Raw genomic sequence first — 15,601 nt, forward strand, 5'->3', positions numbered from 1 at the left:
CGATCACTGTGTGTATTTCAAACAACTTGCAAATGGATCTTTCATTTATTTCCTTTTATATGTAGATGACATGTTGATTGCATGTAAAAGCAATGTGGAGATAGATCGATTGAAAACTCAATTGAGTCAAGAATTTGAAATGAAAGATCTAGGAGAAGCACGAAGAATATTGGGGATGGAGATTAATAGAGATAGGGTGAAAAGCACAGTTCACCTCACTCAGAAGCAGTATCTTGAGAGAGTATTACAACGTTTCAACATAAACTTGAAGACGAAACCTGTAAGTACTCCAATGGCCCCATATTTCAAACTCGGTGCATTGCAGTCTCCTAAAAGTGATGAAGAGCAGGACTATATGAAAAATGTCCTATATGCAAGTGTTGTAGGAAGCTTAATGTATGACATGGTGTGTACATGACCTGATATCTCCCAGGCCGTCAGTTTAGTCAGCTGATATATGCATAATCCTGGAAAGACACATTGGCATACGGCTTAATGGATTCTACGGTACATTCTAGGGACAGTAGATCTTGGTTTAAAGTTTGAGAAGAATGAAGATAGTCTAGTAACTGGATATGTTGACTCAGACTATGCTGGTGATCTTGACAAACGACGATCGACAACTGGATATGTGTTCACTATGGCTGGAGGACCAGTTAGTTGGCGATCTATTTTGCAGTCTACAATTGCACTATCCTCAACAGAGGCTGAATACATGGCTGTGACAGAAGCGGTGAAAGAAGCCATTTGGTTACAGGGACTGGTAACAGATGAAGGCTTTAAACAGCAATAGGTTACCATCTACTGTGACAGTCAGAGTGCAATTCATTTGGCTAAGAATCAAGTGTATCATTCTCGAACAAAGCATATAGATGTCCGCTTTCACTTCATACGTGAGATATTAGATGAAGGAGACATTCTACTTCAAAAGATTGGCACTGAAGACAATCCAGTAGATATGTTGACAAAAGTCATCACAGGGATCAAATTCCAACACTGTTTGGAATTGATCAATATCTCACACTGCTAAGCACCTTCAAGTGCGTTGGTGCCTTAGGGCATATTTAGAGGAAGCAATAGTTTGCAGCAGCTTAATATGGCACACATGGGTGGAGAGGGTGATTGTTAAATATCAACCCAAGTGTGAACAGTAGCTCCTCAACAATCTTTGATAGCTGCTCCAAATATCAGGCTTGTCTGGAAAAATCAAGCTTGTATCTAAATATCCAATTTGTCTCCAAAATATCATGGTTGTCTCTTACAGTCACTTTTATTGTTTGTTTGTCTCCTGAAGCTTCTCCTATAAAAAGAGATCATATTGTAAACGGAATAGTATATGTGTGGGACATAGAAGAGGGCCATTTGTAGAGATAGAGATAATCTTGTTGGAGTTTGTACATTTCATACAAACACTTTGAAATCTACTGTTTCCGCTACAGTGGACGTAGGCAAATTGCCGAACCACTTATATATTGTCTCTATCTTGTGTTTGAGTGTGTTTCTGGGTGGTTTTGGTATAACACGATCATCTTCAAACTTTATATATAGTATGATGAGACCTAGTTGGTGCGGCTTGCCCTGTATATAAACCACACACAAAATTGTTTTTACAGTAAAATAATTTAACGTACTATCGCTCACATCTAGCCACATCGATATGTGAGGTTTACTTTTATATATAAGATCTTTCTATGGACTTAATCAGTACTTTTCTTATCAATATCAAAACACCATATCATAAATATAATTACACATTATGCTTAACATGAAACTTATTTATGCTAGCGCTAGATCAGCCTAACAAGAAGGAAAAGCAGCTTATTGAAGATTTATTAGGGAAATGGGCAAGCGGACCTGGGCGCACCCCCAGCTAGCTAGCCCATGCACCGCTAGACGTGCGTGCCATTAGCCCGGCCCTCGCGAAAATAAAATTCAAGGCCGATGCATTTATATACTTAGAAGCTGTCAATTTTGAAAATCCCACTTCGAAAAGACAATACTCATTATTAATTCAAAAATTCTTATTAGGATTTGTTTATCTATAAAAATAAATAAGTTTTTAATGATTAAATAATAAAATTTGAAGGCCTTATTCGAATTTAGTTTCGTTTATGAAGTACTTTTTTTGACTTCGTTGTATATATCTTGAAGATAAACTTACTTATAATCTGCTTGCATGTAAAATCAGCGAGAGCATTGTGTAAATTAAGCGAAATTATAATATGTTGGAAGCAAACTTAACTATATATTTTCTTCTCCTACAACACCGTTTGTTCCATGAGAAATTATATTTGCAATCTCCACTTGAGGATTGTATGTGCAGACCTTTTATTAAATGAGAAAAAACATCATTTTATGAGTGATAGTTTTATAATTTTAAAAAATTTTAAAAATAAAATTATCTAGACTTGCATTACAGTCATCAAATCATGAAGACTATATGTAGTATTGCTCTCGTTCCATATATGTAGTTTTGATATGATGTCTTGCAATGAGAAATAAGGCAAAAGTATCGATCAATCAAACTAATTAGGAGACGTTTGGATTCGCAGGACATCTCAGCTCATCTCACTACTATTCATTATTATTCAGCAACTTTAACTCACAAATCTCACTACTATTCACAACTCATCTCATTACTATTCACAATCCATCTCAACTCATCTCAACTCATCTTCGAATCCAAACGTCTCCTTAATTGATCGGTCAGCAAGTTGGTTGCCGGTTCGTACGTACGTAGTTATAATTACTTGCCTTGAGCAATAACATATATGGCATTATAAACAGGTCAAAGACATTAATTAGGCAGACTCATGAATATAAAATTATATATATATATGCGTTCCACTTCATTACCAAGAGTTTCACTGGTCTAAAATTCGACTTTATATAGTAAGAATTGGGTCCCAATAATTAATATTGGCCTAACAATATTATTAGTCGCAATAGAAGTTTTGAGTTCAAATCTGATTGAATTTTTGAAATAAGTAGTAGTGATTTCACAAACATCTCATGTATTGTGGCGGGGAGAAGATCGAATATCGATCTACCTCTTTCTAATCATGCATTTCCTTAATTTCTTCCTTCTTTAGCTTCTTAATTCAAAGGTACAACCTGCCCCATGATTCGAATGCAAAAAGTCTAGTACATGACATGTTAGACGATTAAGACTAGTCCATAACGCCCCTCCCCTCTCCCTCTTTCTGGCATTTTTGAATGTGCATCCAATTCATGATTAGTGGCTGGGAGAATCCATTTTATCATTTCATTGAGCTTAAAATTACATGAAAAATGGCCGTAATTAATGTAATATGTGCTCGATCGCATAAAATAATGTCAAGGGTTGCAAACTCGTAACGTAGCAATCGAAATGATTGTCCCATGTTATATAATTAGGCACTAATGGGCATCGTCAAAGGCTGACCTTTTAAGCTAGCTAACTAGGGGACGTCTGGTTGATCTAGGCCCTTTTTCACGTAGAGCTAGCGCATGAGCTAGAGTAGTACAGCTTCTTAATATACTACGCACGTACTACAAATTATATAACAACACACCATGAATTTAACAGTATTTAATAAAAGTTCCACAACCACCATCGAAAAAGATTACAAAATTCACTCTCTCGATATCGGAGCAAAAGAAGACAAGCTAGCTAGCAGCTTAATTTGCAGATACGAAAAAGATTAATAAGAGCAAGTCAAAATTTAGAACACTAGATAGAAGTTCTTTTTATTATATAAAGTACGTAGTTACTACATTTCTTTTTGAAAATTAAGGGGATCTAGCATGGCGCTAGCCTCCCCATGTTGACACATTGTCCGGGCCGGCCTAGGCGCTACAGAGAAAGATTAAGCTGATAGGAACATGATAAAGCTGGTGCAGAGAATGATAAAGTACTAGCTAGTACGGTCTCTATTGCGAAAGTAAACTCCTGATAATGGCCGCTTGAGCACTGTCAGTGTCTGTTGTAGCCAAAAGGCCGGACAAGCGGTCGCTTAGGTCATCCACTTCTCTGTGTAAGCTTCTGATATAGTTGCAAGTCTCCTGCAAAACCTTGGAAGCCGATACCTGCCAGCCCAAAGCATATATATAAATATATATATATATATATATATTCATGATGTAAGCTACACATATAATAATAGCTAAGCAAGAGATCGATAAGTTTCTCCAAGGTAACAATTTGTATCCCTGTTCATACCTCAACTTGTGGCCAGAGAATGAGGCTCAAAACAAATGAAGGCCACACGTAATGTATAGTGTGTATGTGTGTGTGAGAGAGAGAGAGAGCTAGAGAGAGAGATTAATTAGGATACCGTGTCAGAGCGCCTATTGCGGATCTCAGGGATAAGTTGCTGTAACTTAGAAACAAGATCGGCGATCTGCTCATCAGTGATATTCCTGGAAGCACCTGTCTGCTGCCTGGAACGGGATCTTCTGCTAGACATTGTTAGCTTTGGGAGGTGTCAGAAACGACAGTCACTTAGAGAGACAAATGGTGAGGGCCGGGTTTGTCAGAGTAACCAAGGTGGAGGGATGGAGAGACCGATAATGAGGGTACTTAAAAGCTATCGAAGAGTTGGGGAAAAGAGGATTATTTGAGTTGACTGAGAGAGAGATCTATACGGGAGCTGCCATGAACAAAACTAGCTAGAGTAGTGGTGTTGGCCGGGGTGAAGAGGACAAGTGCATGGGAGAAAGAAGTGGGCTATATATATATACATATATATGCGCGCGCGCGCGAAAGAGAGAGCAGAGAGAGGCACTAGCAGCCATACTGTCCTCTCTCATTGTGTCCCCAAGCTGTGGGTGCCAGGTTGAAGTAGGAGTACTGGGTAAAAGGAAATGTGCTTGGCATGTTTATGGTCAGCCCAACGACGCGGGACCTCTCTGTGTCAGTCCTAGCACGCAAGCCCATGTTCTCACACTTCTTCCTGTCATTTGATTATTTTATTTCTTTCTTTACAAGCTTGGATTTTGTCTTCTACTGAGTTTACTGTTCCAACAAATCTATATCTCAACGTGTTTTTAATTTGAGACACCGACTACACCATTCAATTCAGTCAGTCTCAGACTCTCATGGTCAAGAAAAAAATATATATATATATATTTGTAGTGATGGGTAAATCCTACGTATATTTTAAAAAAAAATAGAAAAATATGAGATTTATATAAAATAAATATTTTCTTAATAGTAAGATTCTATTTTTTTTTTAAAAGAAGTATACAGAATTTTCGTATTTTAAAATTATATTTAGTATTATTTATTTTTAACTCTGTAATGAATTCCATAATAAAATATGTATCGACACACTTGTAAGTAATTTACAATCCATAAGATTATTTACTATTTATAAGTTGGGGTGTACATAAATTATTTATTGTAGCATCTATTACGTACTGATATTAGAAAACAATAAAATACCATTAATTAGTTTCACATGCTAACTAATATGAAATTAGATTTCCACATTCATTATATATGTCAACAACTTAATTTTTTCTTTTACACTATAATAAAGAAAAATAGTTATAGATCATAAAATAAAATTTAAAAATGAAATAACCAGAAGAGATTAGTTGTGTGTGTGTGTAAATATATATATATATATATATATATATATATAATTAAGAGCAGCACTCAACTACTGCTATACTCACTGCACTCAACTACTGCTGGGAGCTACCGTTAGTTATAAGATTTTATTTTATTTTTATCTTTTCATACATATATTTTTTAACACTTTTAAATATTTTTTTAAAAAAATTATAATATTATTAAATAATATTTTCTTAATTATTAAATAAAAATAAATTTAAAAAAACAAAACGGTAGAATTGAGCAATAAAATAGAGAGAGAAGAGTAATATTATCATATAATTAATAAAGCAAAATACCAAAGATTTCATCTCTTTTCTTCGCTGCTATATACAGCTAGTATATACTGGCTAGAGCAATTTTAAGTAACTGATCTAAGGCCTAGCTAGCAAGGTTGGAAGCAGTAAAAATGGCTGCCAAAATTTGAGTGATCAAGATCAGACGACATTGTTGACCAGTTATATATATATATATATATATATATATATATATATATATATATATGATCCCCAATGCCGGATTCGATTCGTACGTTCAAGACTCGAAGTCCACACCTCATCAGAAAGGACACTCATGCAGCGTGTTACACCGAATCCCCATTTCGTGGGCATGCATGTCTGTGTTCCTCACTTCAATTTTCTCAATACCCAACGTTTCTTTAGGAGTGAAATAAGGTAGTCGATTAGTATATTTCTAAGTTGCAGTTTGAATAATTCGATGAGAAGTAATATTTTATATAAAAATTAAAAGTTAAATAAAATATTATTAAAATATTATTTTTTAATATTATTATAATTTTAAATTTTAAAAAAATTAAATTATTTATTATATTTTATATAAAAATTTAATAAAATTATAATAATAAAATGACACGACATAAATTTACTTTCCAACTTCTTTCTCATTTTAGTCAAACTCAATACCCTTATAATTATCTCTCCCCAGCCATCCACTCCATGACATATGCACACAATATTATATAGAAAAATAATTAAATCATTTCAATAAAAGTAAATTCACGAGTCACGAATTAATGTGATCTGATTTAATATAGATTAGATTATAAAGTAAATCTAACATATCATACGAAGTCATTATTTAAAAGCATTCTCATTGGCTTGGTCAAATGCATCTTTAAAATTTAGTCAATATCATACTTTTTTACATTTGACTATTCCATTTAAATTCAATCCCCATATTGAATTAGCCATTCACTTTCTATATAATAAAAAAATATTATTATTTTAATAATTAATTAATTCAATTTATTTTTATTACATTTTATAGTTCTACCAATTAAATGTTAATAATAATTATATTCTAGTTAAATTAATATTTAAAAAAATTTTATTAAATGTTAATAATAATTATATTCTAATTAAATTAATATTAAAAAAAGTTTTATTAAATGTTAATAATAATTATATTCTAAATGTTAAATGTTAATTATATTCTAATTAATTTAATTTGTTTGCTTGGAGGGAGAAACTAATATTTTAATGTTTGACGAAATAATTGTAGTTAGCTATATTTGAAGAATTACTGTAGCAGAAGTCTAAAATTTTATAAAGATGCCCAATCCAATGTGGTGGTTTTTTTACATATATTGGCTAAAGTTTAGTTATCATTGAACTTTAGTCAAGTCAATGAGAATGCTCTTATATATTTAACACACTTCTCTAGTTATATATAATATATATATTATAAATAAAAGTAGTGGGATTTTGATTTCCAAAACGGTAGTAGTATTATATTGTAATTTCAGATTGAACTGCAATATCGAAAATGTTGGACGTTACATGTTTGCACGTGAAAAGGATATATTTCAATCTTTCGCGGCGAGATTCCTGGTATTCAAATCACTTTGTCCACGCAATAACATTGTCATAACCGAGACGACTTACTTTAAATCTATTATTATATATCCGCCCTAGATAGCAGCTAGGTACTACTTATGAATTCACCACCACCGTCCGCCTTTAATTCACCAGATCGATCATCATCAAGGGCTTCATATGATCAATTAAATGACATTATATATTTATATATATATATATATATATATATTAGATTGACAGAATATATTATAACAATATAATTAGGATGAAGAAGAAGCAAAATTGTAATCATTTAGTGTGAAATTAAAGATTTATGTATGTAGGCATACCGAAGAATTATACAAAGCTGCTTGACAAATTAATGTGTACGTTTGATTTCGCTTGTAAAATAAATTTGACGTTTTATATATATATATATATATATATATATATATATATATGCACGCATGTCAGTTTATAAATTTACTGTAATTTTCTTTATAGACCTAATATACCAATGTCCAGTTGATGATGGTCAAGTGCTACAGTGAGTTATAGTTTATCCAGATTAATGAAACAATAAACAAAGCCAAACATGAAGGTCTCATTTGATTATATAGATGAGATGATATAAGATTATATGAGGAATTTATAAATAGTAATAAAATAATTTGAGTTAAGATTTTTATAAGATTTTAAAAAAGAATAGAGAAAAAGTTGTATAAAAAATTATAAAATTAAAAGAGAGTTAGAATATAATTTTTATTTAGAAATATAAAAAAATCGAATTATTTTTTATGTTTTGTCTAAAAATTTAAGAAATTAAATTATAATAATTAGATAAAAAATTGAAAAATTAAAATTAAATTATTTATAATTAAATTATATTAAAATATTAAAATAAAATAATAAGATGAGATGATATTAAATTAAATTAATAAATAAGCATCGACCAGTCATGAATACACTAGTACTGATTAGTCTAATCAATAAAATTTTCAGAACGTACGGACATTGAGAAGAGCGTGCAATGTTGAACTACAAACTGGAATTAATGAAGTTTCAACAAAGGCAAGCTAGCTAATAGATATGTATGCATAATTGCATATAGCTATTAATTATCGTTTACTAAGTAGTAGTACTCCATGTGTACGTGTTGAATCTAGGATTATATATTCTGTCGTTTATATCATGATCTTTTGGAATAAAGAAATATATATACCTGAATTGATTCGTTTGACGTGCACTCGTTTGGTTGCTTAATTTATCTTAACTCATCTCAATTTATCATTATAATTTTTTTAAATTTCAACATAAAATATAATAAATAATTCAATTTTTTCAAATTTTAAAATAATAATAATATTAAAAAATACTATTCTAACAATATTTTATCATCTTAACTCAATTCAACTAAACTAAACTCAACTTACTTCAACATCCAAACACAACCTTATGCATGGATAGTTTAAACGCTGCAAAATAATAATATATATTTTTTTTAAAAGAAATGTTGTCATTCATTCATTTAATAAGAAAAATTTACATTCATGACAGGATATATACGGAAATATCTCAATATCAACTATTTGGAACTCTACCAGTACACTATGTATTAGATTGGTCTAAACTTCACTATTGTTGATACTCTCTACAGACAAACGTCCAAAAGATAGTATTCTACCTAAATAGAGACTCAACATCACCCTTCATAAAAAAGGAGGACTCATCCTCTATGGACAAACCGTCTAAGAGACGAACTTCTTTTTTATTTTTATAATACAATAAGGAAAACAAGAATGAAAAATAATGGATTACATTTTGGATCAGTTCCAGTAGATTTGGACGGCGCATGAAGGCAACAAACTTATCTTTTCAGTCACAAAAGTTAGATATGAAAGATCTAGTGGTAGTGATTCTGGTGATCTGGCGCGTGAGAACCACACGCAGTTGTGAGTGGGGCGTGAGGATCACACGCAGTGATTTCAGTAAAACTACCCACTATCATCCGAACGATTTGCGGCTTGTGAGTCTTTTTGTGCTGCGAGTGTCTCTTAAGAGTTGTTGAAAAACTATAGATATGATTTTTTCAATCTTAAAAAAAGAAAAATAAACTAAGAAATGAGGAAAAGAAATGGAGAATGAGAAGGAAAAATGAAAAATGAGGAAATTAGGAGAGGGGGAAGGAAGAGGAAAATGAGGCCACCTTAACGAAACTCAGATATGGAGGAATTTTTTTTTTTTTTATTTTTATTTTAAGAGTGAAAGAGATGGATCCCGAAGGGAATTAAACATCCTATAAGAGAAATGTTTGATTTATAATAATTATGTTATTCTTGAGATCAGTCTTCCACTAATTAATTATATTATATTATAATTATACCTAATAAATAAATAGCTCCGCCCACATGATTTTTATCATCTCTTTTTCAAATTAAGATATTTCTAGAAATGTAATCCTATTATTGTAAGTCTTGTATTGACCACGTACTCGGGCTACAGGATGTCAAAGAAAGCCTCTAATTACCAGCTTATGGCGAGAAAATAATGATAATGACAATAATAATAATAATAATAATAATAATAAAAGAAAAAAGATATTTATAATCGTGAATTATGTAACTGTCGCGTAATCATTTTAAAAAAAGTAAAAAAATATGGGACTTACATGAAAAAAATTAATTTTTTAATAATAGACCCCACTCTTTTTCAAAATAATTATGTGACGTTTATATACTTTAAGGTTATATGTAGAATTATTCAAAATAAAAAATTCATGTATATATAATAGTTTTGTACTGAAGTACCGCGTTAATTACGTGCATTTAGAAATCAGCCCATTTTGGGTGTGTTTCACGACCATGACCAGTTTGATCAATATATATATAATATATAGGCAGTACAAATTACACCGCTTAAAAATTAAATTCAAATAAAATAACGATCACTATCTTAATTGCCCATTTATATATATATAATTCTTCTATGTGAAAGTGTCGGTGCGAAATCAGCGCGGAAATGGCTGACGTGGCAGTGCCACGTCAACTGATATTTTATTATAATAAACAATATAAAAGCACTGCGGAATGAAATGACAGAAAGGAGGGAAACGGAACAAAAGAAGCTGAAACTATCTATCTTGAGTTGAACCCCCAGAGACCCATCCTCAGAAGGATTCCGTCTATCGTTGTCGCCGCTGTGGATTGAAGAATCGGTTGCTGCGGTCGCCGTTCGTCACATATTCCGAATCTGAGCTGGCGTCAACGTGGGTGTGCTCTTTGATTTCGCCGTCTGCTTCTTCCACTGCATAATGCCAGAGTATTTCTTTCTCTTGTTTTAGATTTGATTTTCTGTTGTTGATTTAGCACATTCTCAACGAAATATATAGAAGACTTGTAATTACAGCAGATCAACAACATTTGGTTTTATGGATTCCATCTTACAAAGCTAACGTTAATATCTACTAATAAGTATTGCTATTTGTTCAACGAAATATATAAAAGAATTGAGGCGAGTTCAAAACTAGGTAGTTTTTCACTTCTTTTATTTTATCTAAGTTTTTGCTCTTTATCTATAAATAGAGGATTTTTCAGAAAATACTGAGAAACAGTGAAAATCCAGCAAGATAAAACGAGAAGGAATCATAGTTGGAGCTACAATATTAGTCAGTGGAATTCTAACACTCGCAGTGATTTCATACATACGGAATAAGAAATTTACTTCCAAATGTGAAGCTATAAGACATTGAATGTTAAATTCTGATGCGTGACAGTATTGAAAATAAATTTTGGTGCCGTTGAAAATAAATGATAAACAAAGCTAAATTCTATTACAATTCTTCTATATAATGGCTGCAGATATATATATATATAGAAAAATTGTAATAGCAATGCTAACGAACAATGAAGTTCGTTGAACAATGACCCGAATCATTTTTTTTTTATAGTATTACTATTATCTAGCATAGAATATAGGAGAACCAGAAAATTGGTTCTACATGAATGTTTATTTATTGTTACACTAAATATTTGTAGAGATAGCAATAGCAATAAATACTACGTCTTTCTTTGTTCAACTTTAGAAATATTTTTGTAAGAGAGAGAAATTGTTAGGCAATGAGTTTGAATTGAATAGCCAAATTTTTTTTTTTTTTTTTTTTTGAGTAAACAGGTGTCAACCTTCATTAAGATAGGACTTACAAAATTGATTTGAAAAACAAATCAATTACAATCGTTAATAACTCTCCAGTACACTTTCGTGACTGACATGGTCTAGTTCAGACAATAAATCTCTAAAGACCTAAATCTTCAGAGAAAATACCCTCTCTGTCCACGACAGAGATTACAAAGCCTCATACCCTGACTAAGCAAGGTAGGGTATCCCAAACCCCAACAACTCCGTCAACGCGGAGGGGGGACTAATACTCCATTCGGACCAAAGTCCGAAGGTACTAATTTTTTTAGATTTTTATTTAACCTAGAGATTACATTACACAAACAAAACTACAAAGAAAAAACACTGCAACGAAACAGAACACAAGGGGCTGCTGTGGCGCGTGCAGTACACGCGCCACTCTGGGGAGGGAACCGCCAGTCGACCTTGGAGATCCCGGACTCACAGACTCCAGAAACGCCGCACGTGGTGTTGGCAGAGGGCTCCCGGGTGGTGCGTGGAGGCCACGCGCCGAACGACGCCGAAACTTCGAGCCGCGCATGCGGGCTACTTGCATGGCGGGGCGCGTGCTGGCTTGTGGTTGGGGGAAGACCCAGATCTGCGATTCACACTTATTTCCCCTGAAAAAACACAAAAACACAAAACAAAAACTACATAGAAGAGAAGGGAAGGAGGAGGAGGAAGGGAGGGGAAGGGAGTCGAAGCTCCCACCCCTCAAGCCGGATCTACAAACTTGTTCTAGGTTTCGGCAAACGAACGGCTCGAAGTTTTTTTCTCTCCCTCTGCGCTCCCACAGAGGGTGAAAACGCTAGGCATGTGTAGGAAGCTAAAAATAACTGAATAGCCAAATTGTTTTATAGAAGGTGGGGGTGAAATCACTACATAGATTCTATATTTAATGTAACAAGTAATTAACTAATATTCTGTTTTGGAGCAAAGTATATAGAAAATGGATTCACATGTAGTTTATATCTGATGCTCACCCTTTGTTGTATTTTCCTTGATGATATCATTAATCAGTTTCCGAGCAAAGTATATAGATAATGATCTTTGCTTGACCCGCGAGTTTCAATCAAATTTGGTGTGGCTTATGCATGCATGATCAAATAAATTGTACCAATTTATATAGATATTAAATAAAGTATATAGATGTTAAACTTTGCATTGCCACATGCTCATGAATGATGATCTCATTTCAAATAAAGTATATAGATATTAAACTTTGCATCAACACATGCTCATGAATGAAATAAATATTAAACATTTTATTTGAAATGAGATCCATTGTACCAGTTCATAGATTTTAATATTGTTGGAGTTATACAATATTGCTATTGACAAGATGCATTTGTCTACCTCTCAGCATGGAAAAAGGAAAAGAACATTCATCTACCTTAAGACCATCTAGCTCAAATCTTCCATCCGCAGTATGTTATTTTATTTAATATATCAATAACATTAGATTCGAGATTAGTTGATATTTATTTTCACAACACATCAATAATTGTACCAATAACATTTCAGGACATACCATCAACTTCTCCAAACACCCCAATGTACTGTTACTATGGACCAGTGTTTGCATGGTCACCAGGTTTTCTCTCATTTCCTGCTGTCAACCAATGTCCAAGCAACCACAGGTGGTGATATCATGTTTTCCGTGTCATTTTAATAAGTTGGTTTTTTTTTTAAGAGTTGAATTGTAGTTGGTTTTTTTTGAAGAGTTTAATTGCATTTTTTTTTCTTTTTTGCCAGAATGCTAGTTACACATTTCAACATGGCATGGAAGGCCGACAATCTCTCAACAACACTTCTGTTACAAGTAGATTTCTTGGTATGGAGGATAATAGACCTGATGTTAGGGAAACTGACTCGCCAGCTACATCTTCTAGAGTTGAAGAAATTCATCCTGATAGACTAGATGCAGAAGAAACCGAGTATAGCAGTGCCGAAACATCTGAGAAAGTGCAAATGGATGGTGATGATGAGTCAGTTTCAGGGACGGAGTTTAATTCTTTAGAAGATTTAATGAGTTATTATAAGAAATATGATAAGAAATGCGGGTTTGGGATGATGACAAAAAAGAGTGAGAGGGGAGATGATGAGACTGTTAGATATGTCACCCTTGCCTATGCCCTTTGAGGGAAGGCCTAGAATAGGATTTTGAATGTCGCAAACCCACGTCCGACAGGAAATACGGAATGTAAGGTAAAAATTAATGCCTTAAAAGTTGTTGATAGAAAGTTTCGGCTGACTACAGTTCACAATATCCACAACCACGGCCTCAGTCCAAATAAATCTCGCTTCTTTCAATGTAATAGAGAAGTGAATGAATCTATTAAAAGAGTCCTAGATACGAATGATTTGGCCAGCATCTGAATGAATAAAAGTTTTGGGTCTCTTATTGTTAGTGCGAGTGGTTTTGAGAACCTTCCATTTTTAGAAAATGATTACCGTAACTACATCGACAAGACACGACATCTACGACTGGGCGCAGGTGGTGTTGGAGCGCTTCGAGACTACTTTTTACGGATGCAGTACAAAAATTCGGCATTTTTTGCACTAATGGACTTAGATGATTACGGGAGGTTAAAAAATGTATTTTGGGCAGACCCCCGTAGTAGAGCAGCCTACCAATACTTCGGGGATGTCGTAACCTTTGACACCACATACTTGACGAACCAATATGGGATGCCCTTTGCGCCATTTATTGGTGTAAACCACCATGGACAGTCATTTTTGTTGAGAGCTGGCTTGATTTCCTCTAAGGATACTGAGACCTTCGTGTGGTTATTCCAAACATGATTGTAGTGTATAGATGGTATAGCGCCGAAGGCTATTATCCTGACCAAGACAGAGCCATGAAAAATGCAATTGCAATTGTTTTCCAAGAAAGCCGACATAGATTTTGCATGTGGCATATCCTGAAGAAAGTTCCTGAAAAGCTTGGTTGTTATGGTCCTTACAAAACTGGAATGAAAACTGCACTGATGAAATGTGTGTATGACACTCAAACGCCGGAAGAGTTTGAAAAATGTTGGGATCAGTTGATTAACACGTATAGCTAGCATGAGAATGTCTAGTTGCAAAGTTTATACACTGAGCGTGAGAAGTCCCAGACCACACACACTCAAGATTCGCTTGATCGTCGCTCGAGCTTCAAATTGTTCAAGCTCGAGCGAGGAACGAGAGAAGCTCTCTGACTTAGTTATATCCAAGTTCAACTCGATTGAGAAGTCTCAGAACACTCACGCTCGAGTTGGAAATTGTTCAAGCTCGAGCAAAGATCGAGTGAGGAACGAGCGAAGCTCTCTGACTTGGTTTTATCCAGGTTCAACTCGACTTGAGAAGTCCTAGAACACTCACGCTCGAACTTCGCTTGAGTGTGAAATTGTTCAAGCTCGAGCGAGGAATGAGCAAAGCTCTCTGACTTGGTTTTATCTAGGTTCAACTCGACTTGAGAAGTCCCAGAACACTCACGCTCGATCTTCGCTTGATCTTCGCTCGAGCTTGAAATTGTTCAAGCTCGAGCGACAATTGAGCGAGGATCGAGCAAAGCTCTCCAACTTGGTTTTATCCAGGTTCAACTCGACTTGAGAAGTCCCAGAACACTCACGCTCGAGCTTCACTTGATCTTCGTTCGAGCTTGAAATTGTTCAAGCTCGAGCGACGATCGAGTGAGAATCGAGTGACGATCGAGCGAGAATCAAGCGAAACTCTCTTACTTGGTTTTATCCAAGTTCAACTCCAAGTTCTCTGATTTTGTGTTCTCCATGTTGATTCAAGCTCGAACGAAGATCAAGTGAGAATCGAGTGACGATCGAGCGAGAATCAAGCGAAACTCTCTTACTTGGTTTTATCCAAGTTCAACTCCAAGTTCTCTAATTTTGTGTTCTGCATGTTCATGTGCATAATTATCCTAGTAAGAAAAATGTCTTTTTAATGGTTAAGATAACTATCTCCCTCCTCTCCATGTGTTGTTTCTTTTCATTTAAATTATGTGTTTTTTCTT

At 34.0% G+C, this 15,601-nt stretch overlaps 1 protein-coding gene across 1 annotated transcript; it reads right to left on the minus strand.

Annotated features, from left to right (window-relative positions):
- Positions 1–3,708: 3,708 nt before the first annotated feature.
- LOC109019220 (transcription factor PRE6-like) lies at positions 3,709–4,690 on the minus strand. The gene is made up of 2 exons (XM_019001469.2): positions 4,317–4,690; positions 3,709–4,068 (listed from the first exon to the last, which is right to left on the minus strand). The coding sequence occupies exons 1-2, from the start codon at positions 4,446–4,448 to the stop codon at positions 3,913–3,915; spliced, it is 288 nt and encodes a 95-aa protein (XP_018857014.1). The 5' UTR covers positions 4,449–4,690; the 3' UTR covers positions 3,709–3,912.
- Positions 4,691–15,601: the final 10,911 nt, after the last annotated feature.

This window comes from Juglans regia, chromosome 16 (genome assembly GCF_001411555.2).
Source record: "Juglans regia cultivar Chandler chromosome 16, Walnut 2.0, whole genome shotgun sequence".
In the NCBI taxonomy this organism is placed as follows: Eukaryota; Viridiplantae; Streptophyta; class Magnoliopsida; order Fagales; family Juglandaceae; genus Juglans; species Juglans regia.